The sequence below is a fragment of the Carassius auratus genome, chromosome 49 (genome assembly GCF_003368295.1).
Source record: "Carassius auratus strain Wakin chromosome 49, ASM336829v1, whole genome shotgun sequence".
NCBI lineage: Eukaryota > Metazoa > Chordata > Actinopteri > Cypriniformes > Cyprinidae > Carassius > Carassius auratus.
In genome coordinates, this window is record NC_039291.1 from 10,417,167 (window position 1) to 10,440,443 (window position 23,277).

The 23,277-nt window shown below is 35.4% G+C and overlaps 3 protein-coding genes across 3 annotated transcripts; 2 read left to right on the top strand and 1 right to left on the bottom strand.

The window, feature by feature from the left end:
* The first annotated feature begins 4,727 nt into the window (after nucleotides 1–4,727).
* Nucleotides 4,728–14,377, top strand: LOC113066166 (ski-like protein). The gene is made up of 7 exons (XM_026237887.1): nucleotides 4,728–4,956; nucleotides 6,520–7,699; nucleotides 10,231–10,319; nucleotides 11,264–11,433; nucleotides 11,512–11,708; nucleotides 11,835–12,047; nucleotides 12,933–14,377. Exons 2-7 carry the CDS (start codon nucleotides 6,641–6,643, stop codon nucleotides 13,137–13,139), a joined length of 1,935 nt encoding a protein of 644 aa, XP_026093672.1. The 5' UTR covers nucleotides 4,728–4,956; nucleotides 6,520–6,640; the 3' UTR covers nucleotides 13,140–14,377.
* A 576-nt stretch (nucleotides 14,378–14,953) lies between these two features.
* LOC113066167 (leucine-rich repeat-containing protein 31-like) lies at nucleotides 14,954–19,636 on the top strand. Its single transcript, XM_026237888.1, has 11 exons — nucleotides 14,954–15,072; nucleotides 15,196–15,265; nucleotides 15,702–15,917; nucleotides 15,988–16,134; nucleotides 16,232–16,399; nucleotides 17,069–17,239; nucleotides 18,190–18,357; nucleotides 18,437–18,604; nucleotides 18,680–18,844; nucleotides 18,952–19,119; nucleotides 19,232–19,636. Exons 2-11 carry the CDS (start codon nucleotides 15,253–15,255, stop codon nucleotides 19,579–19,581), a joined length of 1,734 nt encoding a protein of 577 aa, XP_026093673.1. The 5' UTR covers nucleotides 14,954–15,072; nucleotides 15,196–15,252; the 3' UTR covers nucleotides 19,582–19,636.
* Nucleotides 19,637–20,318: 682 nt separating this feature from the next.
* LOC113066168 (leucine-rich repeat-containing protein 34-like) lies at nucleotides 20,319–23,051 on the bottom strand. Its single transcript, XM_026237889.1, has 10 exons — nucleotides 22,945–23,051; nucleotides 22,762–22,874; nucleotides 22,537–22,601; nucleotides 22,336–22,419; nucleotides 22,089–22,217; nucleotides 21,914–22,009; nucleotides 21,653–21,807; nucleotides 20,904–21,059; nucleotides 20,669–20,795; nucleotides 20,319–20,569 (listed from the first exon to the last, which is right to left on the bottom strand). The coding sequence occupies exons 1-10, from the start codon at nucleotides 23,040–23,042 to the stop codon at nucleotides 20,342–20,344; spliced, it is 1,251 nt and encodes a 416-aa protein (XP_026093674.1). The 5' UTR covers nucleotides 23,043–23,051; the 3' UTR covers nucleotides 20,319–20,341.
* Between the last annotated feature and the right edge of the window lie 226 nt (nucleotides 23,052–23,277).

Sequence of the window (23,277 nt, forward strand, 5' to 3'; positions counted from 1 at the left end):
CTACAGCAGTGTGTCTTTCGTGCTCAGTAATCGGATCAGACACGCGGTTGATATCCGTTAAACTTTACTTTATCTAATGCAAGACATCAAAAGTAAAACATCTGTTTGTTTTTTTTATCTTGCTGGTTAAAACCGGTGCATTAGGTTTCATAAATTGAACAAGGGATTTGAAAATCGGTGAGAGGTTTAATGTCTCAGTGTTAATCTATAATTGCAAAAATTCCGGACACGAGACTTATAAAGCCGAATCCTGTTGCAACTAAACCTAAGCATCTGAACAAGAAAGCCAGTAGAGCTGAAACCACACCTGCAGTCAGGACCAGAGAGATGTCGGTCACCGCAAAAACAGGGCATCAAGCTGCCCAAGATGCACCCGTGAGACCGAATACAAACACAAAACAATGGAGAAGAGCAATAAAGAAATACAGACGAAACCGTTCGAGCCTTCACCGAGGTCAAAACATTCAAAATATGCACCGAAGGAACGACCAATGCCAAAAACATATTCGCGCGCGCTTTCTGAAATCCACAGGTAGGAGAGTGCCAGTGGTGCCAGTGCCAAAAAGTTCTGTTTAAAATGTTTAAAAGAAGCTCTAACGGGTTTTCTATAGCAACTAGTAACAGTTTACTGCTGATGCTTTGAGCAGTAAACTGTGTAGTTAGTTGCCATAGAAAATCAGTTAGAGCTTATTTTGTTCACTCAAATAATTATTTCTGATCACTGACACGTTCCTATTTAGTGTGACAGTCAAAAGGCATTTACAGTATTTGCACCAAACCCAAAGAAAAAACAAGATATTCATCAAAGTAGGTGCTGCAGAATCACACTTAGACCTTAAGATTCTTACCGATTATTTTAAAGAAAATGTTTTAAATGAAAATTTAATTGCATCTCTCCTAAATTGTCTCTTTAAATACAATTTAACATTTAATCATTTAGCAGACGCTTTTATTCAAAGCGACTTACAAATGAGAACAGTAGAAGCAATCAGACCAACAAGAGACAACAACAGTATACAAGTACCATGACAAGTCTCAGTTAGGCTAGTCTAGCACAAAACACATAGCTATGTGTGTTTTTTCTTCTTCCAAGAATAGTATAGACAAGAAAAGGTATGTGCTAGTATTAGTCGGTCAAGTGCTGGAGAAAAAGATGAATCTTTAGATGTTTTTTGAAAATGAGTAAAGACTCAGCTTTTCTCAGTCTTTACTCATTTAAAAAAAAAAACATTATTTAAAAGATGTATATAGTCAATTTCAAATAAATATATGGTCAATGCAAGTGACAAGAGCACAGTAGCCTATATATATTAGCCTATATCACTCAATGCATTTAATTTTTTTTCTGTACATATTATAATATGTGATATTTTCAGTTGTTAACGTTTAAAAGGAAGTTACAGAAGGTTAAGTATAGTGCTCACTGACTGAATGCTTTGGTATTTAATAACAGAGGCAGAAGCAAATTAAAAGAAATTATGTTATGACCACTAGGGGGAGTTAAAGTTCCTTTTATACATGAATATCTGGATAAGTCTGGGACAAATGTCAAAGCAATGAGTGAGAAACTGATCAGTCCTTCACATTATGATCCCTGTGTCACCGCATTTGATCAACTGTTTATACATGTGTTCTTCAAATAGATTACCTGCTACTCTTCCAGGTGGGTGCTTATATCTGGAGGAGGTTGGGCCAAACAACAACAAGAAATGCAAATCAAGAGAAGACAAAAGCAGGTAAGACCATAAAATGATAACCAGTGAACCAAAACTTCTCCATATATAATAAGCACAGTAATCTGGTGAATGTCTTTTTCCCTTTCAGGTTAAAAACGTGTTTTAGAAACTCCTTAAATTTTGCACAAATAACGGTTGGAATACTGCCAACAACAGATGAGCATTATCTAGTTTTGTTTTTTGTTTTTGTTTTTAAGTGCAGCTACATGGACTTACTAATGTGACGTTATGTTCTAAATCTATATTCATTCAATATTCAAGAATTTGTGACATACTTGATGTGAAATGCAAATACTCATCAATAGACAGAATAGGTTGTATATTAAAATTAAAGAATAATATACAGAATATAATGACCGTGTGTTTGTTATATTTAGTGCGCACAAGCTACTAAAATGTTTAAAAATGTTTTGAAAACAGTTTAAAATGCTTCCTCTTTCTTATAAAATTTTAAGTGACAAAAACACATTGTGTTATTACAACTGTGAAGCAATTGTTTAGTAATTCATCTTAATTTGGTCTATTATTTCATGCAAACAGTCCTCCTAGTGATCTGTTTTTTTTTCTGTTTCTTAGCAACAAGGATCTTTCTCTCTTTGTTTTGTCCTCTGTGTATATTCTGGGAGCTGTCTGCTTTGAAGGTTCCAAAAATATGAACCAGGGTCCTGTTGCCTGGCAAGAGGAGAGTGACAGTGTAATGAAAAGTAGATAGGTGATGACAAAATAATAATAAAATAAATTATTCAATTGGGCATTATGGAGCTCAACTCTTCCCTGGTATATTAAAGGAATAGTTCACTCAATGAAAATTTGCTGAAAATGTACAAACCCTCAGGTCATACAATGTTGATTAGTTTGTTTTTTCATTGGAGCAGATTTGGAGAAATTTAGCATAACTTGCTCACCAATGGATCAGTGAATGGGTGTCGTCAGAATGAGAGTCCAAACAGCTGATTAAAACATCACAATAATCCACAAATCATCCATATGACACCAATCCATCAGTTAACGTCTTGTGAAGTGAAAAGCTGCAAGCTTGTAATAAACAAATTATTCATTAATGTGTTTTAACTGGACAAAATACCAGACCATAATCCATAATAACACTTCATCCAGTGACAGAGGGTTCATAGGTGAGCAGATGATGCAATGTTGAATTTCTCCAAATTTAAATCTCAAAAAGCTTGAGGGTGAGGAAATTTAAACAAATTTTAATTTTAGGGGAACTATTCTTCTAAGTGAGTCTCAGTCCCTTCATCTGCCATCAGTTGCAGAACAATGCAGTTATTCTCCTACTCACTCTGAGGATATAAGTACTGTTCAGCTATGTTGTTTATAGAAAACATTTAATAACTTGTTTACACTGCACATAATTCTCAGAACTTGACTGTATTGCGTTAAGGGTAAAAGGTAAATATATACCAATATATATAAAAAAAAAATTATCTTGATTCTCTTTCTAGGTGAGTTGAATCACTCGTTTTGCCTCTAGTTCTGCCGCTTGACCTATTGCTTTTCAAACCTTTGCAACTTTACAATTCACTTTGAAAATAACAGAGAAACTGTTGTTGTTTATTACCATGCATTGAAACACACTTAAAAGGGCTCCTCTGAGAGTCTGTAAGTAATGAAAAGTAAAAAGCCAAAGGCCCCTAAAGGACATTAAATTAGTCTCAGACTGAACAAAAAACAAACACAAAATAGCTTTCCCGGAAAACATGCACAGTGGCCAACCAGTGTTACTTTCAGATTGCCTTTAAATACCCTTAATTTGTATTTTTGTTTAAATAGCAATGATTTAGTACAGGAATATAATTTTATGATGCTTTTTATTCTTTCTTTCTAACACACGGTTGTACAAAAGTCTAACCATGAGGGTGTTTCCTCTGAATTGAGTAATCCAGGCATATAGGTCAGGGTGTGAACAACATGTTAGCAGCTAAACTACAAAAATGCAAACCATGACACAAATGAAAGTCAAATTAGAGCCATTTGCCTTATGCTAATTTATGAATGGAAAAGGACAAAAAGAAGAAAGACAATGCAAATGGATGTCTGAAGGTGTCATTACACAAAATGTTAATAGAAAGTAAAGAAATATTCATGCTAAAATACAATATATTGCGTGATTATGCGACCACTACCTCCATTAACACAACTATCTTGTATTGAAAAAATATACATATATATTAGCAATCTAGAATATTATTCACATAAGGAGACTATAGGGTTAGTTATCAGACTTGAATGCTATCACAAAGGCTATCTTAGTAATTATAAGGTTTAGAGTCAAAAGTCCGATTCAGTTAAAAACTATCTTAAAATAGATTAATGTCTGAGAATTGTGTCTTCCAAACTAAAATTTCAGTAGCATAATTATTGTACTACACTCTTGGGTGTACATTCAAGCGAAAGTAGACTACTATGCAAATTATATCTACACAATAATATCACTACTCCAGTTTAACAATTATATTAATTTTATGATTACATTTATTATTATTTTTTGCTGAAACACTGATAATAGCTATACACCAAATATAATGTTACAATTTATTTTAATTTTTTATAAAGCCACTCTGTAAAATACTCCATAAAGTAAATAAATAGGTGTGACTATTATCCATGGTCCCCTACTGGTGTTTTCTTCATTTTAAAATGACTTAATATCGTAATTTGATAATATTTTGCGCAGTTAACCTGTGTTTATTAAGCAACAAGACAACCAAGAGAAAATCAGTTGTCTGCACACAGACACACCTTTACCACGGTTCACAATAATTCGTGCATGTTTACCGCACGTATAGACTTCCTACTCTTGCTACGGTTGCTATGGCTGTGGTCGGTAGAAGAGACCGAATGGCAATCAGCGATTGGACAGTTGAAAAAGTAATTCAGAAAACTTCCCCAATCGGTGATTAGTTTATGGGCGGGACTAATAGGAGTGCGGGTAACGCCCCCAGATCGCGAGACAGACTTCCTCCGCTAATCTCGCCGTCTAGCCGTGGCACCCGTCGGGTGACGTAGGTTGTTGGGTTGTGGATTGACGTTGTATGAAGTCCGCAGCAGTGTTATCGGTGTCAGCTCGTTCGTTCGACTGTGAACTCCGCGACGGAATCCCGTGATATAAAAATACAATTATTTCACGCGCTTTCTTCTCGTCTTTTCCTTTCGTCTTCTTCTCGTCAGAACAACGTTAAATGATACTTCAGATTTAAAGGTAAGCTTGAATAAACATTGTTTTTTTTGGGTAACATTTTCTACAACGAAAGCAAGTATTTCCAATATTTAATATTTCAATATTTGATCATTCATATATTCAGTACCTCATTATATGATTGCTTCCCGTGCCTTTAACGTTACATTAAATGCCTTCTTTAGCGTATTAAATATTAAATCATTATTTTCGATTGTTTCAGTTGACTTTTGAATGTGGTCTATTTAAGATTACTCATACATATGAATTTTGATAATCGACAGTAATAAGAGACGGTTATAGTTTATTTCCTTCAAGTGTTGTTAGAAAATAATTACAATGTATGATTTTTTCACCATCGCTTTGATCATATTTCACACAAGCAGAACCTAAATATTTCTATCACCACTGGATCTAGAGAATCTTTTTTTCCCCGCAGTGAAATCTTTTCGAGTGGTGCCTTCACAGTTTGTTGTGAAATGTGAAAGTGTCATAAGTGTGGGAACATATGGGGGTAGTCCCGCAGAGGTCTCTGGCACGAGTGAATGTCATTACCAAGGCAGAGGGGGGAGGGGCGGAGCTCTAAGACCGGTCAGGGGGAGTGGCTTTGTGAAGAGGGCGGGGCGTCTTGCTGTAAGAGGGGGTGTAAAGTCTATTATATGCAGACACAACACATTACAGATATGATTCATTTTTTAGATAATTGCGCTATAACGATACTAATACTATAAACCCTTCCTGGAAATGAGTTTAGACTGTTTATAATTATTTAAAAGATGAATGAATCTAATTTCCCAGACATGACAAATGTCCATGAGTTTTTTTAATATCATTGAGATACTATCATACTTTCTATTCATATTTTACATTTAATGTTTTTTATTTTAGTTAAGGTTTTAGCAATTTTGTTGTGTTTTTGTATTTTTTTTTATTACTAATTTAAATGTTCATAATTTTTTTTATTAATGCATTTTTGTTATACACACACACACACACACACACACACACACACACACACACACACACACACACACACACACACACACACACATACATATATATATATATATATATATATATATATATATATATAATTGCTTATTTATTTTTATTTCATCAGTACAAATAGCTGAAATAGAAAGTTTATTATGTTTTATTTTATTTCAGTTCATGTTTATTTCATTTCAATTGCTTTTTAATTGTTTTAATTTTAGTTTCAGTTTTAGTTATAACTAAATGTCTGTTTGCTGGTTGAATGTCTGTATAGTTTTTGTTAATTCTTATTTCAGTTTAGTTTTATTAATTTTAGTACATCAAATTAAACTAAATAAAAAAGGGGAAATGCTGCCTTAAAATTCTGAAAAACAATGTTTTTATATATATTTTGTTTTAAGTTAAAATTTATTTTATCTTTTTAATGGTCTTAGGTTTAGTTAATATAATAAAAGTGGTTCCCTCAGTTGCCATCTTATGTCTTTTTTAAAATAAAATATCAAAGTAATGAATTATATTTGATTTTTATTTGTATTTTTTATTCAAAACCTTTATTATTATTAATAATCTATGATGCTTGTTTGGACTTTTCAGCCTTCTGGGAAGTGTTGAAGACTTACTATGATCCACATATAAAAAGCACTGCATTCCTGACACTTCCTCTGTGTATCTTCTGGTCCCTTAAGACAACTTGGCGATATCCATAAACAACATTATGGAGACTACTAAGAACAAGCGTCGAGACCTACCCAAGGAACAGGCACTTCTAAAAGTCCCATTAAAGAGGTTGATGCGAGACAAAGCTGTACAAGGCACACCCATAAAGAAACGTGTGATGGCTGCTCTCAATTTATCCTGCAAAAAGATCCCAAAAACCTCTCTTGGCTATCAGGTCTCAAAGGCAACTAGCAAAATGGATGCCAATCCGGACCTGAGCCCTGGTTTGAAGCACACTCTAGCGCAGTTCTCTCTGAGCAGCCAGTGTTCCCTCGGTGGCCCAGCTGCATTCACAGGTCAACATGGTCAGTATAAGATGGCGCCCCCTCTGGCTCAGGGAGGTATGGCAGTGGGACCCGTACTAGTCCCTCCTGACAGCTCAACAGACCTTGGCCTCTGCCGTCTGGAGGGCGAATCCATCTCCTGCTTCTCTGTGGGAGGCGAACTGCGTCTTTGTTTGCCCCAGCTGCTTAACACCATCCTGCGGGACTTTTCATTGCAACAGATCAACTCTGTGTGTGACCAGTTGTATTTGTACTGTTCCCGCTGTGATGCCACACAGTTACACATCCTTAAAATGCTGGGCATCCTTCCTCCAGGGACTCCGTCCTGCGGCCTCATCACACTGACCGATTCCCAGCGTCTCTGCAACACACTGCTGCATCCAGGCGAGGAGCCCTCTCGTGATTCACACAAAGGGAATGGTGACAGAGAGGAGGAAGAGAAAGATGGTGAGGAATCTGGAGGATTTTGGGTGGAACACCAATGTCTGGGCAAGTGTCAAGGCCTGTTTGTACCCCAGCTTTACTCCAGTCCAGATGCGCACTGTATCCGTTGTTCCCAATGTCGGATGCTCTTCTGCCCAGAGCGCTTTGTCATGCACTCCCACCGAGAGCCAGACAAACGCACATGTCACTGGGGCTTCGATTCAGCCAAGTGGGCCTGCTATCTGCAGCTGGCACAAAAACACCTGGGAACAGCGGATGAAGAGATGCTAAAGAAATCTCTGGAGGATATGAAGATGAAGTTCCAGGAAGAGAAGAGGCAGCCGCGTGTAGTGAGTATCTCTTATTTTTAATCAATAGTAATTCAGAAATTAAGCTGTTAATGTATTGTAGTGTAGCAAAATATGAACAAAGATGGGGAAATAATTGGTAATGGCACCATTTGTACTTATCAGATAAGATAAATTAATGTTGTTTTAAAATTTGCTATCTTGAACCTTTACAGTGAATCTTGTTTCTTTACAGTTTATAATTACTTTATTCCATAATGTATAAATTAAATTTACTATTGCATTTTTTTTTCTTGCATTACATCCATATGAATAATATGATTTTTAATCGTAATAAAGATGAATGTAAAAAAAAAATTAATAAGCTATACGGTTAATTTTTCCTGCAAGTTTTGTGACATAAAAAAAAAAAAAAATATATATATATATATATATATATATATATATATATATATAGTACTAAGGCGTTTGCAGCCGAGAAAGCTTGAAAGACCATAGTTGTCTGCGTCCAAGTTTGTTTAAATTTTTTGAGTGGAAAGTAAACAGCAAATCTAATGTTGGGTCAGCTGAATCTAGCTCTCATGCTGCACCAGATGTTTCCCTCCGAAGGAAATGGCTGAATTTGGTTCAGACCGGGTCACTAGACTCTCAAACTCCTTCTGACAGAGTCTGCACAAACAGCGGGAGCCACAGCAACAGGGGAGAGAAACAGAGGAGGAGTGGGCGGGAGGGAAGAGAGAGAGAGAGAGAACAGACAGTTGAGTAAAGAAAGAGCAAGAAGATTGAGAGAGGGAGTGAAAGAGAGTGGCTGGGACATTCTGTTACATGTGCCTGCAGTATATTGCTCCCCCTTTACAGGCTTAGCACTCACCCTGCAGGACCTCCATCACCAACCAATCAGAGAGCGAACCCCTGGCCCCAGCCTCCCTCTCAGCCAATCAAATCTCAGCGCATTCAGTGAATTCCCATCTCATCAAATAATGCTTAGCCAGAGACTCAACAACATCCCCAGCAGTTTTCCAAGATACAGACATTCTGTTTACATTTAATATATAATATGACTACTTATAAGATATACTTCTAGAGACAATAAAAAAGTGCAATAAATAAGGTTTCCTATTTATGTATTGTTTATTAGAATTGGACAATATTTGGCCGAGATACAACTATTTGAAAATCTGGAATCTGAGGGTGCAAAAAAATCAAAATACTGAAAAAACTGTCTTTGAAGTTGTCCAAATTAATTCTTAGCAATGCATATTACTAATCAAAAATTAAGTTAAGATGTATTTACGGTATAAAATTTACAAAATATCTTCATGGAACATGATCTTTCTTTACTTAATATCCTAATGATTGTTGGCATAAAATAAAAATCAATAATTTTGACCCCTACAAGTGTTTTTTTGGCTATTGCTAAAAATATACCCCAGTGACTTAAGACTTTTTTTTTTTTGTGGTCCAGAGTCACATATATGAAACCAAATGCACATTAACACCCTGTAATGTGCACATAAATAACAATGTTCAGGTCAAGGCAGGAAAACGAACTGATATTTGACTGTAATTAAACCTTGTAGTCAAATTTGGTCAGAAGTCACAAATGAATCATATCAATGTAGTGCATTAAAAGTGACCGTCCTGCTCATGTCACTTCATAAATAGCAGTGTAGATTAGTCCTCGTGCCATGAGTGCCACGTGATGGCCCCCAGACAGCACACCCTTCCCCCAACCAGAGACGTTCTGAGTTCATGCACTTCACATGTACATGTATGAAAGACGGTATTAGTGTGTGTTTTTTAATAAACCTGTATTACTTGTTTTGTTTCTAAGAGACATATACACCAAACCGTTCCTACCACTGATAAACAGTTTCAAGAGTATGCTTAGAAAGACTCGATTTCCAGAAGAACCACGCATCGAGTGCTTCATAACCACAGTGGAGGGACTTTTGAGTATGTGCGAATTGTCACTTTATGACCATAAAGGAAATTTTTGACTCTGCATCGTGTGGGTGTGTGGTTTCTATTTTTTTTAGGGTCCACATGCTTTGAAGGTGCGTGTGGTGTGCAAGCTGGTTGCTGAGGCTTTATGACAGATCAGATGGCCTATTTACATTAAAGCGGCTTACGTCACAGGCTGTTGATGGGAGAAACGTCCATATTTCCTCCAGTGTTCAGATTCACGTTTCTGTCCTATATTAGGGAGTGCAACATCATCACACGGCCTGTAAAACATGTCAGAATGAGAGTATTAATCAGTGTGAGCTTTCACAATGATATAAAGTCTTGTTTACATAGTTCTAGATCTGGCTTCTCTACTGGAATAGAATGAATCATAAGAACTAAATGTGTGTGTGCATGAAGACGTGCAGAAGTGACACTGTTCATACTCGTGTGCTTTAGGAGGCTGCTTGGCACGTGAAGAGATTAAGTCAATGTTCAATAAGTAATGCAACTCAATGGGACTGCTAATACGTTAAGAGCAATCAGCGTTAACACACAATGGATAATCAATCCCTTTTTTGTTAGTGAAACCAGGCTAACAAGTTCTTTTTATCTCTCTCTTACAGGGAGTATCTTCACCTGCATTTGTGTTCGACTCACGTTTGCTTGCCAGTCTTAAGGAGGACCCTGGCCAAGCTGACTTGATGTGGCAAAGGTTCAATTCATTTACAGATATACATTATTCAATAATATGTAGAAGCATATCTGATCCTGGCCAAATTTCTTCCCAAAAATCGCAGATAAAAAAAAGGACAAATATTTATTTTTTGTATTGTGGAATTATTATTTACTAATTACTGTAAAATAATGAACTACTGAATTTTTATTGTTCTCATTAATCATTCTCATTATCTCATAATGATTTAAAAAAAAAACCTATTCATTAACATAATAAATGCAAATCAAACATTTAAAGGTTTATTGTTCACAGTGGTCATTATTATCAAATAAAAAAATACAAATATATATTTTTTATTAAATTAAATTAAAATAGTTTAACTGAGATTTAAAAGAATAAATGAATGTGAATTAATAATGAATGAATAAATACTTGCTATTATGATATAAATATTGTATAATTTGGGTTAATATGCTTAACTGTAATGAAAATAATGTCACAATGTAAATAATCGTACTTTTGTTCTAAAATATAATTTAGTATTTCTTTCAGTTGATTTTGAGGTGAAAAAAGATCTGGACATGTTCTTAAAAGCAGTGCTATTTTAGCATCGAGATGTTATTATAATGTTTTTTTATATTTTGAATTAGAATTTATTTGGACATTTTGTTTTACATTAAATTTTTAATCGATTTTTTAAAATAAAATAAGGTAAAAATATAGGTTTTTATATTTTATTTTATTTTTCTTTTTGTGTGTGTGTGTGTGTTTAGTCTTTTGACTTTAAACACACATTGTGGACTAAAGCAAAATGTTAAACACTCAGATCTCAGGGTACTGATAATAATACACAATTAAAATAAACATATATAAACACACACACACATATATATATAAATGCACACAAATATATATACATAGAGCTAGATGTAGTTTAGTACAAAACAGTAAGTAATTTCCTTTATTGTATTCCTCCCCAGCTGGTACCAGTACATGCCTGACAAGTTGGAAGATAATGGCTTGGCACAACACCCTGAGTATGTGCCTGGAAAGGAAATGGGGTCTACAGGAAAAGAGATGCTAGGTGATACTCCGAATGTGAAGAATCAGGAAGAACACAACACCGACCCAAAGACGCCCACCTTTGCAGGTCAGCTTGCTTTCATCATAAGTCACATTGCACTACCAAAATGTACATGTTTCTTAACAAGAGATCTAACTGATATAGAGCAAGAAAAACATGGCCAGTACGAAGATGCCAGTCCAGATGAATTGCAGAAGGTAGATACAGCAGCTTATAAGCGGTCGGTTGGTGTGAATGTGGAGCACATTAAGGATGGCATGGTGATGGAGCTCCTTCAGATGTACAGTGCTCAACACAACAAACTTCAGTCAACACTACGCAGACAGAAACAGCTTGAAAAGGTTTTTACCTACCTGACTAGATTACAATATAGCACACATAATGTGTTTTTAGCACCTTCTTTTCATGTGCCAGAAGGTGCGCATGAGTATCTGATGACTCTTTCTCACTCTGATACTTGTGAACAGGAGCTGCAGGCTCTGCGTCAAGGTGAAGCCACAGACCGCTGTGACCTACACGGGGAGCTGGAGGCGGTTCAGACTGAACACGCTCAGAGGCTCGGTGAAGTCCAGCAGGAACAGAGAAAGTTAAAGTCCCGACTCGAACAGCTGAGGCAGCAAGGCTGCAGATGCAAAGAACTGGGTACTGAGCCGCACCAGGAAACCATCTATGCCAAACAGGTAGAGGCCGATCATACACATCCACACAACACCATGTCAGGTTCATAATCTTTTTATAATTTGTTTTAGGATAAAATTGTATTTTAAAGTTTCATTTCAATTGTAAAGAAGTTTCTTATGCACACTAAGGCTGCATTTATTTGATCAAAAATACTGTTAAAATAGTAATATCGTGAAATATTATTACTATTTAAAATAGCTATTTTGTATTTCAATATATTTTAAAATATAATTTATTCCTGTGATGGCAAAGCTGAATTTTCAGCATCATTACTCCAGTCACACGATCCTTCAGAAATCATTCCAATAATCTGATTTTCTGCTTAAGAAACAGTTCTTATAATTATCAATGTTAAAAACTTAATATTTTTGTAGAAGTCATGATATTCTTCAACAAATAGAAAGTTCAAAGGTACAGCATTTAAAAAAAAAAAAAGCATTATAACTGTCTTTACTGACACAATGTACACTTGCAGAATAAGTAATTTCTTAAAAAGAAAAAAGAAAATATATGACATACAATTTATATATATATATATATATATATATATATATATATAAATTGTATGGCATATATTTTCTTTATTCTGATGACAATATATATATTTTTTATATATTTTTATATATTTAATGCATACATGCTGAACTAAAGTATTAATTTCTAAAAAAAATAAATAAAAAAAAACAACAACTTTCGAACAGTAAAAAAAAAAAAATATATATATATATATATATATATTATACACACACACACACACACACACACACAAATATATATATATGTTTGTGTGTGTGTATATAATTATTAAAAGAACTTTAAAAAAATCAAGCCCTGTTTTTTGTTGTATAATTCACTTTAACTGACCAAAGGCATCCTGTGCTTAGTTATCAGAACTGCGTGAGAGGCTGGACCACGCTGAGGAAGACCGTGAGGAGCTGCAGGAAGAGCTACGCAGAGAGCGAGAAGCCAGAGAGAGACTGGAGCGCACCATCTCTGAGCTCAAACATCAGATGAGGGACAGCAGCCACCCTGCTTCAGTGGACTGGGTGTCTTCAGTCTCCAGTGACACACACATGTACCCGACAGCTTAGCGTGGTCTACGGTCACCGCAACCTGATTTCTGTGAACAAGATTCATTTTGGAATGGTGTGTCCATTTTGGAATTGGATGCCAAAGTTGTTTTAATTGCAGTCCTACGGATGAATTATACAATTTGGGTTTGGTTTGGGCTCAATGCTGTGAATTTGTTGAGTTTTGTTGACATTTGAGTAAGGATTTTTGTTGTTTTGATACAACTTAAGTAGTTACAATTATTATGCAAACCACTAACCCTGCAAGCGTACAATCAACACCATCCATTTTGATTTAATGCTAGGACTACTAATATCAAATAATTTTTTTATTCTTTTTTTAAGTATTGGAATTGTTAAAAAATATATAACAACTGATATTTATGAATAAAAGTTATGTAAATATATTCTTATGTCAAATTATACATATTTTACTTTCTTTTTTGCCATATTTTTGTTTATATTGTATGCAGGTTACGCTCATTATGAATGTACAAAATATATGCATGTGTACTTTCATAAAATATGGATATATATACTATGTTTACACTGTGGTATGAAGTCAATGAAAGAAAATGTTTTCTATGCCATTTACAGTGAATGTTCGCCTCTTTTAATAACCACCAATTTTATTCTCCCATTTTGAGAAAAAAAACTAAGATAATTATATATTTTAAAAGTGATGATAAATGTTAAAACGCTCATTGCCTCAACTTTAAGTACAGTTTAAGTATATGACATGGTCCTTGTACTTTATATTCCATAAATTGTCTAGACAACCAGGTCTGTATGTACTTTGCTCAGAGAAAAATGTGTTATTCTTATATGTGTGAGAATTATGTATCGATATTGTTTGCTGTAACTGACAATCACCGTGTTTATCTGTAATTGCTTTTATATCCAAAACTGAACAGTTAAGATTAATTAAATAGTTGCTACCTCAGTCGAACACTTACAGATATATACATAGAAAAACGTAAAATACGGGATGTATATTTATGTATAGAAGTGAATGGATGGAGTAGTCAGGTGTATGACTGATAAATACCTCTGTGCTGCTGCTATGACATTTGTTTAAATGATTTTCTTCCTTTTTTTCAGTTTCCAGATGATTTAAAGATGCATATATTATACAGATATACTGAGTATTGTTTCCTAACTTTTAAGGCAAACATGATTTCACAAAAAATGTTGTCAAGTACAAAATATGTATCATCTTTGCCAGTGCCATTTTTTGTGTGTATCATATAACATGACACTTTTGTCCTACCTCCACAGTGATCGAGACACTTTGTTTCACCCTCCAAATTTTGTATGTCATCTTTCTGCATTCACTCATGGGAAATGATATATTAATGTGCTGTTGGGGAAAATAATAAAAATTATTATATATAATTATATACACTGACATATCTTTTAAAAGGCTTGTATAAAATTGAATTTACTGTTGCTACTACTAGTAATCAATAAAGCCCATTTGTAACATTAGTTAACATCAAAATTTCAGAGGTACGATATTTAGTGCTAAACATTACAATAAATGTACTCTAAAAGCTTCTTAGACTGCCTGAAAGAGATTTCATGTGTATTTTTCATGATTTTAAAGTACTAACTGTAGTAAGTTAACTATTTCACTGGTTACCAAAGTAAACCTTTTTTAGAGAGGTCTTCTGGCACATATTTCTGTTGTCCACTCAGCAAATTCACGGTGTCCACTTGTGCAACTTTCATAAATGAGTGACAAAAATGTTAAATTAATGAGGCTTTTAAAGTGACCGGATTCATGTGACGGCGCTTGTTTACTATGTTTTTATAAAGCCAAAGTTCAGCCTAACTTCCGGGATCCGGTGCGAATGAGATGAACTTGACAGGTGTAAACGCGGACTGAAAATGTTTACAGTCATCGCGCACTGATGAATGAGTAATATACAAAGGATTCAAGAAATATTTCAAGGTAAGAAAAAACTCGAGTCATTCTGACTGAATGATTTTAAACCAGGTTCCGTCGCACCGATAAGCAGCAAACAAATCGATTGTCATTTATATTGTTTGAAATATTGGTGTATTCATTTTTCAGATTGAAAAACGGACAGAATAACCATATATAAAAACTTACCTGCTTCTTTGAAAAACGATGGATTCAACAGGTATGTTATCTGGAAGCGTCCCGCGAAGTCTGTCAAAGCATGTCTGGGTCATACTGACCCCCAAAACATTACACAATTCAATAAAAAAATTATACAATATATATATTAAATAGTTTATTTAATTTTTTTTATTTACCACCCCCTCCTTAATTTTACCCGAAAGGTAAGCATTATTAAATAGAAACATAAGTACATTATACATTATATACATTATTAAGTAATATATATATATATATATAGTATTTGTTGTAGAAAAAAATAAATAAAAGTGAAACATTAGCAAAGAATATTGTTCTGAAAATATTTCATATATATATATTTGTATGCAAAATAATTTTTTTTTATTTGTATTAATTTGGTGTGAGATTGAATGAGATTATTAATCTAAAAATACATTTGGAGTCATTTATAAATCCATTTTGTCATCACAATGCAGAGTCTACCAAAGGGAAGGAGAGTGTTCAGAAAAGATCTCCTCTGGATCTGATAATGAACCAACTCCGAAGGAAAGCCTCTTTCACGGAAAGGAAGAAACCGGCTGTGGGCCGCCTCTTCCGCCCATCAGAGAGCAGTGACAAGAGAAACGTAGGCATCCCCGAAGTGAAAGAATCAGAGGCCGATGAGGGAAAGGAAAAAAATGAGCCTGGGAAAGGTGGGCATTAGGTTTGTTTAGAAGACGTAACAACTTAAATATAGATGAACAAACCCTTGTTTTCCTTTAGAGATCAATGACACAGATGATGAGGCTGGCTCTGTTGTGGGCTGGGGTCGGGTGAAGCAGTTCGCTCAGAAGCTTGGGAAAACCCCTCACAGTCAGAATCTGAGCCTGAGCCACTGTGATCTTACAGCTACAGATGTGGTGGAACTAGGTGGGTGTTGTGACACTTTTTTTCCCCACTGTAAAATAATATTCACAAGATCGTACATTCGTCAGGATCTCCGATTATTGTTTTGACGTTTCCTCAGCCACCTTACTGCCATTTCTGGCTCAGCTGGAGGTGATGGACCTGTCCTGGAATGATTTGGTTGGAGGCTCCCTGAAGGCACTTACTGCACATCTGCAGCATGTAGGAAAACTGAGAGTGCTGAAGCTGTGTAGCTGCAGATTAACAAATCAAGACCTCACTTCTCTTGGTACAGGAAGTATTCATTATAATGACTTAAAGGGATAGTTCACCCCAAATTTTTTATTCTGTCATGATACTCTCAATGTCATTCCAAACCTGAAGGCCTGTGACATTCTTTCTTCTGCAGAAGACATTTTGAAGAATGCTGGTAACCAAACAGTTTCCAATTGACTTCCATCATTTATTCACCATACAATGGAAGTCACTGGGAACCAAAACTCTATGGAAATGAAAGTCAATGGGAATGTTACCAACATTCTTCAGAAAAAAACACAAAAAAATATATTTTGAAGAATGTTGATGAGCAAACAGTTTAAGTTTAATTGACCTCGATTGCATGGTCAAAAAAGATACTGGAAGTCAATGGGAACCAAAATCTGTGGTAAACATATCTTCTTTTTTTTTGTTCTGCTGAAGAAAGAAAGACTAATACAAGTTTGAAATGACACAAGGGCGAGTAAATAATGGCAGCATCTTCATTTTTTTCATTTTAGGTCTTTTTATTTGAAAAGACCTCACAAAAATGCTAAATTAAGCAACATTTAACACATACATGAGATCAAAAGCTAAATATACACACGTTTCTTTGGAAAATAATTTAAATTCCAACCTGATTTCTTGAAATTTGTCTCATTTAAGATAAATTAAATAAAAACTCTCCTAAAATGAATTCCAGGTGAGGCTCTTGACTGCATTCCTCTAATAGAGGTGCTAGATTTGTCCTGGAACGTTGGTGTCGGTGAAGGACATTTCAGACACTTCACAGAACACCTCCAACCTGAAAGCACACTGAAAGAACTCCGTCTGGTGGACTGTCAGCTCTCTGAGACAGACATTACAGCTCTGAGTAAGACATGCGTTTGTATAAAACACATATGATGATGTTAATTGAAGTAGAACCTCCTACTACTCCACGGTAAGATTTCTTATGACACTGTAGACTAGAAGTTTAATTCTTTTGGGTAGTGGTGAACTAGGCACACAAATCCAGCATTTGAGTTAAATTATACATACTTAGATGAAATATAATACCAGTAAAAAATTCTACTTGAGTAAGTTTTGTATTTACACATTAGACTAATGAGAATTAGACATGAAATTAGCTTAATCATAATGTAAATGTAATGATACAATTACAAAAATATATTGTTTTTAATAATTACATTTTTATGAAATCTATAATTTATTTTATGCAAAATGCAACTAATTACTTTTAGGTTGTAATAACTTTCTTTGCAGGTCTCTACTGCCATTTTTTTTTTTTTTTTATCATTCCTCCTGCTCAAAATTTCTATTCAAGGAGCAGGGTTCTAATGTCAGGTTCGAGCTCAGTTTGACATCATAATGCAGTCAGTCAAACTGAGGAACATGTTATGGTTCTTGGCTCATTTTGAGACAGATTAGACAGATTTACTTGAGATTTTGTCTGACCAAATCATTGAATCAGTTGTTAACTGATGCAATCACAAATAAACCACTCGAAGAGGTTTGTGAACTGGTTAATTTAGTTCATTGGAAAGTTGATTCTTGTTTTTTTCCCCCATTCAAAACAACTAGGAATTGCTTTTGGTTCTAAAATGTTGTATAGTAAAAGCTATTATTCTTGTAATCCATTTCCCCTCCAAAATGTATAGACTCTGATAAAGCACAGACAGAGACAAGTAACAAAGTAAAAATACTTTAGTGCATCATTGCATTTAAGTGTATAAACTGTGAATGCAACTTTAGTTCATTCAGAAGAAGCCTATAAAGAGCTGGTTATCTATTTTCTTTAAAAGGTTTTTTTTTCTTCTTCAGGTGAGGCTCTTCCCATGTTGTCTAGTTTGGAGGAGTTAGATCTGTCCAATAATAAGCTGTCAATCAAAGGAGTGGAGAACTTCACCTCCTCTCTAGGCTCAACTCCACAACTGAAGACCCTAAATCTGAGCAAGTGTGGACTCAGTAAAGACAGCATCAGTGTTCTCGGTAATTGTAATAATTGAATAAGTTCTCTTAATGATTTTGGAGAATAATTAAATGAATTTGTTTTTTTAAATGTTTAAAGGACAGGCACTCGGGTCCGTCCCTGCGCTAGAGCACATCAATCTGTCATGTAATAAGGAAGCAGGTGGAGGTCTCACCATGCTGTCCACTAACCTAGCTCTCCTCACACACCTGAGGAGTTTGGACATGCATCTGTGCTGTCTAACAAAGGAGGATGTGTTAGCTTTAGGTAAGACTAGTTGTCATAGTTAATTTAAAGTTGAAGTGAAGTTGTTCGTATTGTTATTTTAACTCGCTTTCTCAGTCCAGGTAGCTTCATCTCTCAAAGAGCTCAGGGAGCTGGATTTGTCATCCAATAAAAGTGTTGGCGAGACACTCCAGAATCTTCTGCAAACCCTCCCTCTTTCTCAGATAACCAAACTTCCATTAAACAACTGTGCTTTGAGCACACATGCATGCCATGCTCTTGGTATGGAACCAATACAGTTTCATGACATTATATATATATATATATTTTTATTTTTTTTTTAATGGAGAGATTTAAAATAAAGTGTGTGTTTCTGGGTTTCCTCAAAGGTACTGCAATGCAGATGCTAAAACAGCTTGAAAGTTTTAACTTGTCATGGAACAAGTGTGTGGGGGAAAATCTGAAGCAATTTCTGGAGCCTTTGTCACCTGATTGCAAACTACAGGAACTCAGACTGAGCAGCTGTAATTTAACCACTGAAGATGTGCTACAGCTAGGTCAGTTCTGGTCAAAGGATGCTCAGTTAATTACATTAATGCTGGAATACATGACACCAGTACTTTAAACATCCATCTGATGACACTTTTGCAAACTGTTGTAATCTTGCAGAATCCGCTTGCCAGCGTGGAGTTCTGTCCCATCTAAAACAGCTGGATTTGTCTTATAATGGCAGTGTTGGGGATGGTGGTTGGATGGCTCTTTTTGGAAAGGCTGCTGCTCTAAAGGGACTGGAGGAGCTGGATGTCAGCCTGCGACCTTCTGCGTCTCTCTCTGTTTCTCCCTGGCTGCCCGCCTTGTTGGAGGCCCTTCCGCATCTCTCGTCCCTCACCCATCTGTCTCTGCAGCACTGGGCTCTGAGTTCAGCTGAGAGAGAGAAGCTGGAAAAAATACTTTGCAAGAAGAATGTCATTCTGGAGTGTGACAAGCTGGCCACGGCCAGGCCGAAGGCAGCAGGTTAATGAGAAGCATTTCATCCACTTCGAAAGTTACTGAAGCTTCAAAGATGTTACTGACAATGTGTTGATTGAAAAGCATTCAACAAATACGTACTTTCCTTTGACCCATTTTCTTTTTTTAAACATGTTTTTATTTTATTTTATATCACACAACTGATCATAAAAAAAGAAGATGTTTTATTATCAATTTTTATTATCAAAAGTTACTTAGATCTGCATGAAGATTCATACATTTTCATTTGTTGGTTGAATATAGCTTCAAGTGTTGATTGTTTGCACTACAGTAGAGATTATTCTTGTTGGACAAGTATTTGGATTTACACTTTATTTTATTCATTTGCTTCTTTTACATAAAACATTTACATAAAACAAAAAGAGTGTTTTTGACTGAACTTGCTAAATCAAAATCTCTCTGACTTTTATCTGTCCCGTCAAAACTGTGAAAACAATTTGCATGTGACACCCAATACAGCGAAGACTAAGTGTCAGAGCAAATCGTTTACATAAATGACGTGTTTTTTGCAGACATCATGGCAGCCTGTGACATTTCCAAACACTGGACACATGGACATAAAGGCTGTAATCAAAAACACTAACTTTGTGAGTAATTATAATAAATACAAATGTAACCAACTGTGCTGTGGATTATTTTGCTTGCAAGCAACTGAAATATTTCAACAACAAAAAGTCCCATTAAATCAAGTTAAGTCTAAATGTGTCTTACACTGAAGCAGCAAAACACACTTTTGGACAAAACCGATAATCATGAATGTGAGTCTGGATAAATCTGCAGAGACAATGAATCTGATGCCATCAGGGCCAGAGCTGAATTACTTGAGTCTCCATCTCCCCCATTAATGGATGTCAAATAGTAATGCCTGTGTAAACCATGAGATGTTTCTGCTAAAAAAACATGACCATCCACCTCATAGGGAGAAACATCTGTGTGCTCCTCCAACAGTCGCCCGCTGCTTATCAGCTGAGAGAAAGCCTGATTAAACATGCAGAGAGAACATCAAGACATCTGAATGAACTTTTGTACACTAGTTGAATGCAATATTTGATAATTTAGAGATTTGTGGAATATTACAATGCAAACTGGCTCCTCAAGTTTGTTCCCCCAGATGTACATGTGTGTGAGACAGGAATCCACTTTCATTGCCTCGTTGAAGGACATAAGACCTTTCTTTCCAATGTTGTTGCTGGTAACAGACAATCTAGGAGGCAAAGACAATGGGATAAATTGGACAAGAGAAATAGTTTCAAATATAAACTTGAGATTTTAGACAGATAATAGCATTGTTTTATAAATTATGTACACTAACGCTTTGAGTTTGCTGTGTGGCAGCTTGATAGCTTCACTTAGATATACCGCACCGTCATCTTCAATGCGATTGGAAGAAAGATCTAGAATCTCCAAAGAGGGATTTTGTTTCAAAACCTCTGATAAGAATTTGGCTCCATCCCGTGTAATTCTGTTACTGTTAAAAAAATTAAAAAAATACAGAAATGATCATTTCTCTATCTTATCGTCATATTGCTTATTAATGAATTGAACAAATTTCATAACTGATTAACTTTACACAGTTATTGAACTGAACTAAATCAAGACTCAACACAATCACCCAGTTTAAGCTGAATAATGAAACTGGTCTTTGTAGAGCTGCTTTGCAGCAGAAATTGAATTTGTCTCATATCTGATGCGGTTTGGATCTGTTATTTTCCTGTTTATTACTGTGAAGCTGCTTTGAAACAATCTGTACTGTATACAGTGCTTTATAAATGAAGGTGACTCGAGTATTTCCTGAGAAGCACAAAAGAACTGTCATGTCTGAGTTGCTCTGTGCCAAATAATGATAGTGGAAACCCAGCCGTGGTCCCCTTCCACTTTCATTGTATGAAAAACAGCTACGATATTACTATAAAAACTCCCTTTGCTTTCCACAGAAGAAAGTAGGTCATACAGATTTCACAAGACATGAGGGTGAGTAAACAATAAAAGAATTGTAATTTTTTTGTGTGAACCTTCCCTTTAGGATCATGAATTATGAGAGTTATGTGAGTGGGTGTATACCAGCGAAGATCCAAGTAGCGTAGAGAGACATTTAACTTCAGTGCTTCACACAGTCTCTCCACACCAGTATCAGTCATGTCATGCTTTGCCATGTGCAGCTCCCTCAGTGTCTTATTCACCACCAGCATCTGTGCCATGTGGACTGTTGTTTCCTCCTATCATTTAAGTTAAATGTACTTTTAACCATTAAAAAGACCAAAATAAACCAAATAAATTATTAATAAAGTGGGTATATCAAAAACAACTTTCCTGAAAACAAACCTGAAGACTGAAAAGAAGAGGTCTGCTAATATTTATAGCACGGATTCTTCGGTTGTTCTTAAGGACGATAGCAAATGCTATTACACTTTGTGTAGCCTATTAAATAAACACAATACTTTCATTCAAATGTAAACTACCTTTATTTTGTGGTTACATTCCTGTTCAAGAAACTTACCAGATCACAGTCGGAGACATCTATTTCTTCTAAAGAAGCGTTGACCTGCAACATAGCAGCCAGTTGCAAGGCACCATTGTTTCCAATCTTATTTCCCGTCATTCTGAGCGTCTTCAAACTTATATTTTTCTGTAAAATTAACAAAGTACATGCTAAAATCATGATAGATACTGGCATTCACTTAAAAAATTATGATGTACGATTTAAAATTTAACATTAATTATAAATGTGAATGAGTCACACTTACATGAAGACTTTTTGCTATCACCTCTGCACCATCTGCCTCAATGTTATTACACATCAGATCAAGAGACTGAAGGGACTCACTCTCCTGTTGAAATTACAATATTCCTTTAAAGTCTCATTTTTAACATTTTTAGTTAGCTTAAAGATATAAACGTAATAAAGCTCCCGAATGAGTCTTTAGGAACATTCTGTCATACAGTACCTGAATGAGGTGTGCAATATAAACAGCTCCTTTATCCGTGATATTGTTGTATCGAAGATCTAAACCTGCAATGGAGTTTTATTATTTTCAGTTCATTATAAAATCACATTTTAAAGTAACAGTTACTTGATGCTGAAATAGGCAACAATGAACTTGTAAATATGTGCAGTGGTTTATGATTTGCGTGGCCTAAAAGTGTTCAGGGTAGGACGAGTTAATATTTACCCTTTATAGCCGAATTTCCCACAAATATTTTTGACAAGATCAGCATATCTTCAGCTGTCAATCTATCTCCGTGCTTCAGTTGATCATTACCAGTTAGTTTGAGTGAGCCATCACTGAATGAAACAAAACAACATTAATTCAAAGTAATTCATACGTTATACATGATATACCTTCCAAACCGACCTATTAATGTTGTTTTCCAAGGCTTCCCAAACACATGTATTTGGAGGCTGCTGAACTTCAGCGCAGAGAGATAAATATCGTTTCTTTAAGTCCTCCATGTTTCACGCACGAAGTTGCTATGGTAACAGAGAACGTTTGAAGTCGTTTGAAGTTGCAACTCTGCGCGATGACGACATCTTCAGACGGAAGAGAGGAAAAACACTCACCTTTTGCAGAGAGGGCCTTGAAAGAAGCACTGCACCTATAATAACAATAATAATAATAAAAAAACGAGCCACTTGTCAAATGTATTCATTTATATATATATATATATATATATATATATATAAAAAA

Excerpts from the sequence above, each read along its gene's own strand:
- LOC113066166 (XM_026237887.1), top strand. The coding sequence starts at position 6,641 with ATGGAGACTACTAAGAACAAGCGTCGAGACCTACCCAAGGAACAGGCA. Across the intron at positions 10,320-11,263 it reads GCTGACTTGATGTGGCAAAG|CTGGTACCAGTACATGCCTG; the intron begins GTTCAATTCATT and ends ATTCCTCCCCAG. Across the intron at positions 11,709-11,834 it reads GACAGAAACAGCTTGAAAAG|GAGCTGCAGGCTCTGCGTCA; the intron begins GTTTTTACCTAC and ends ACTTGTGAACAG.
- LOC113066168 (XM_026237889.1), bottom strand. The coding sequence starts at position 23,042 with ATGGAGGACTTAAAGAAACGATATTTATCTCTCTGCGCTGAAGTTCAG. Across the intron at positions 22,010-22,088 it reads ATGTCTCCGACTGTGATCTG|GCTACACAAAGTGTAATAGC; the intron begins GTAAGTTTCTTG and ends TTTATTTAATAG. Across the intron at positions 20,570-20,668 it reads TTGAGGAGCCAGTTTGCATT|GCTTTCTCTCAGCTGATAAG; the intron begins GTAATATTCCAC and ends ATGTTTAATCAG.
- LOC113066167 (XM_026237888.1), top strand. Across the intron at positions 15,918-15,987 it reads AAAAAATGAGCCTGGGAAAG|AGATCAATGACACAGATGAT; the intron begins GTGGGCATTAGG and ends GTTTTCCTTTAG. Across the intron at positions 18,358-18,436 it reads AGACAGCATCAGTGTTCTCG|GACAGGCACTCGGGTCCGTC; the intron begins GTAATTGTAATA and ends AAATGTTTAAAG.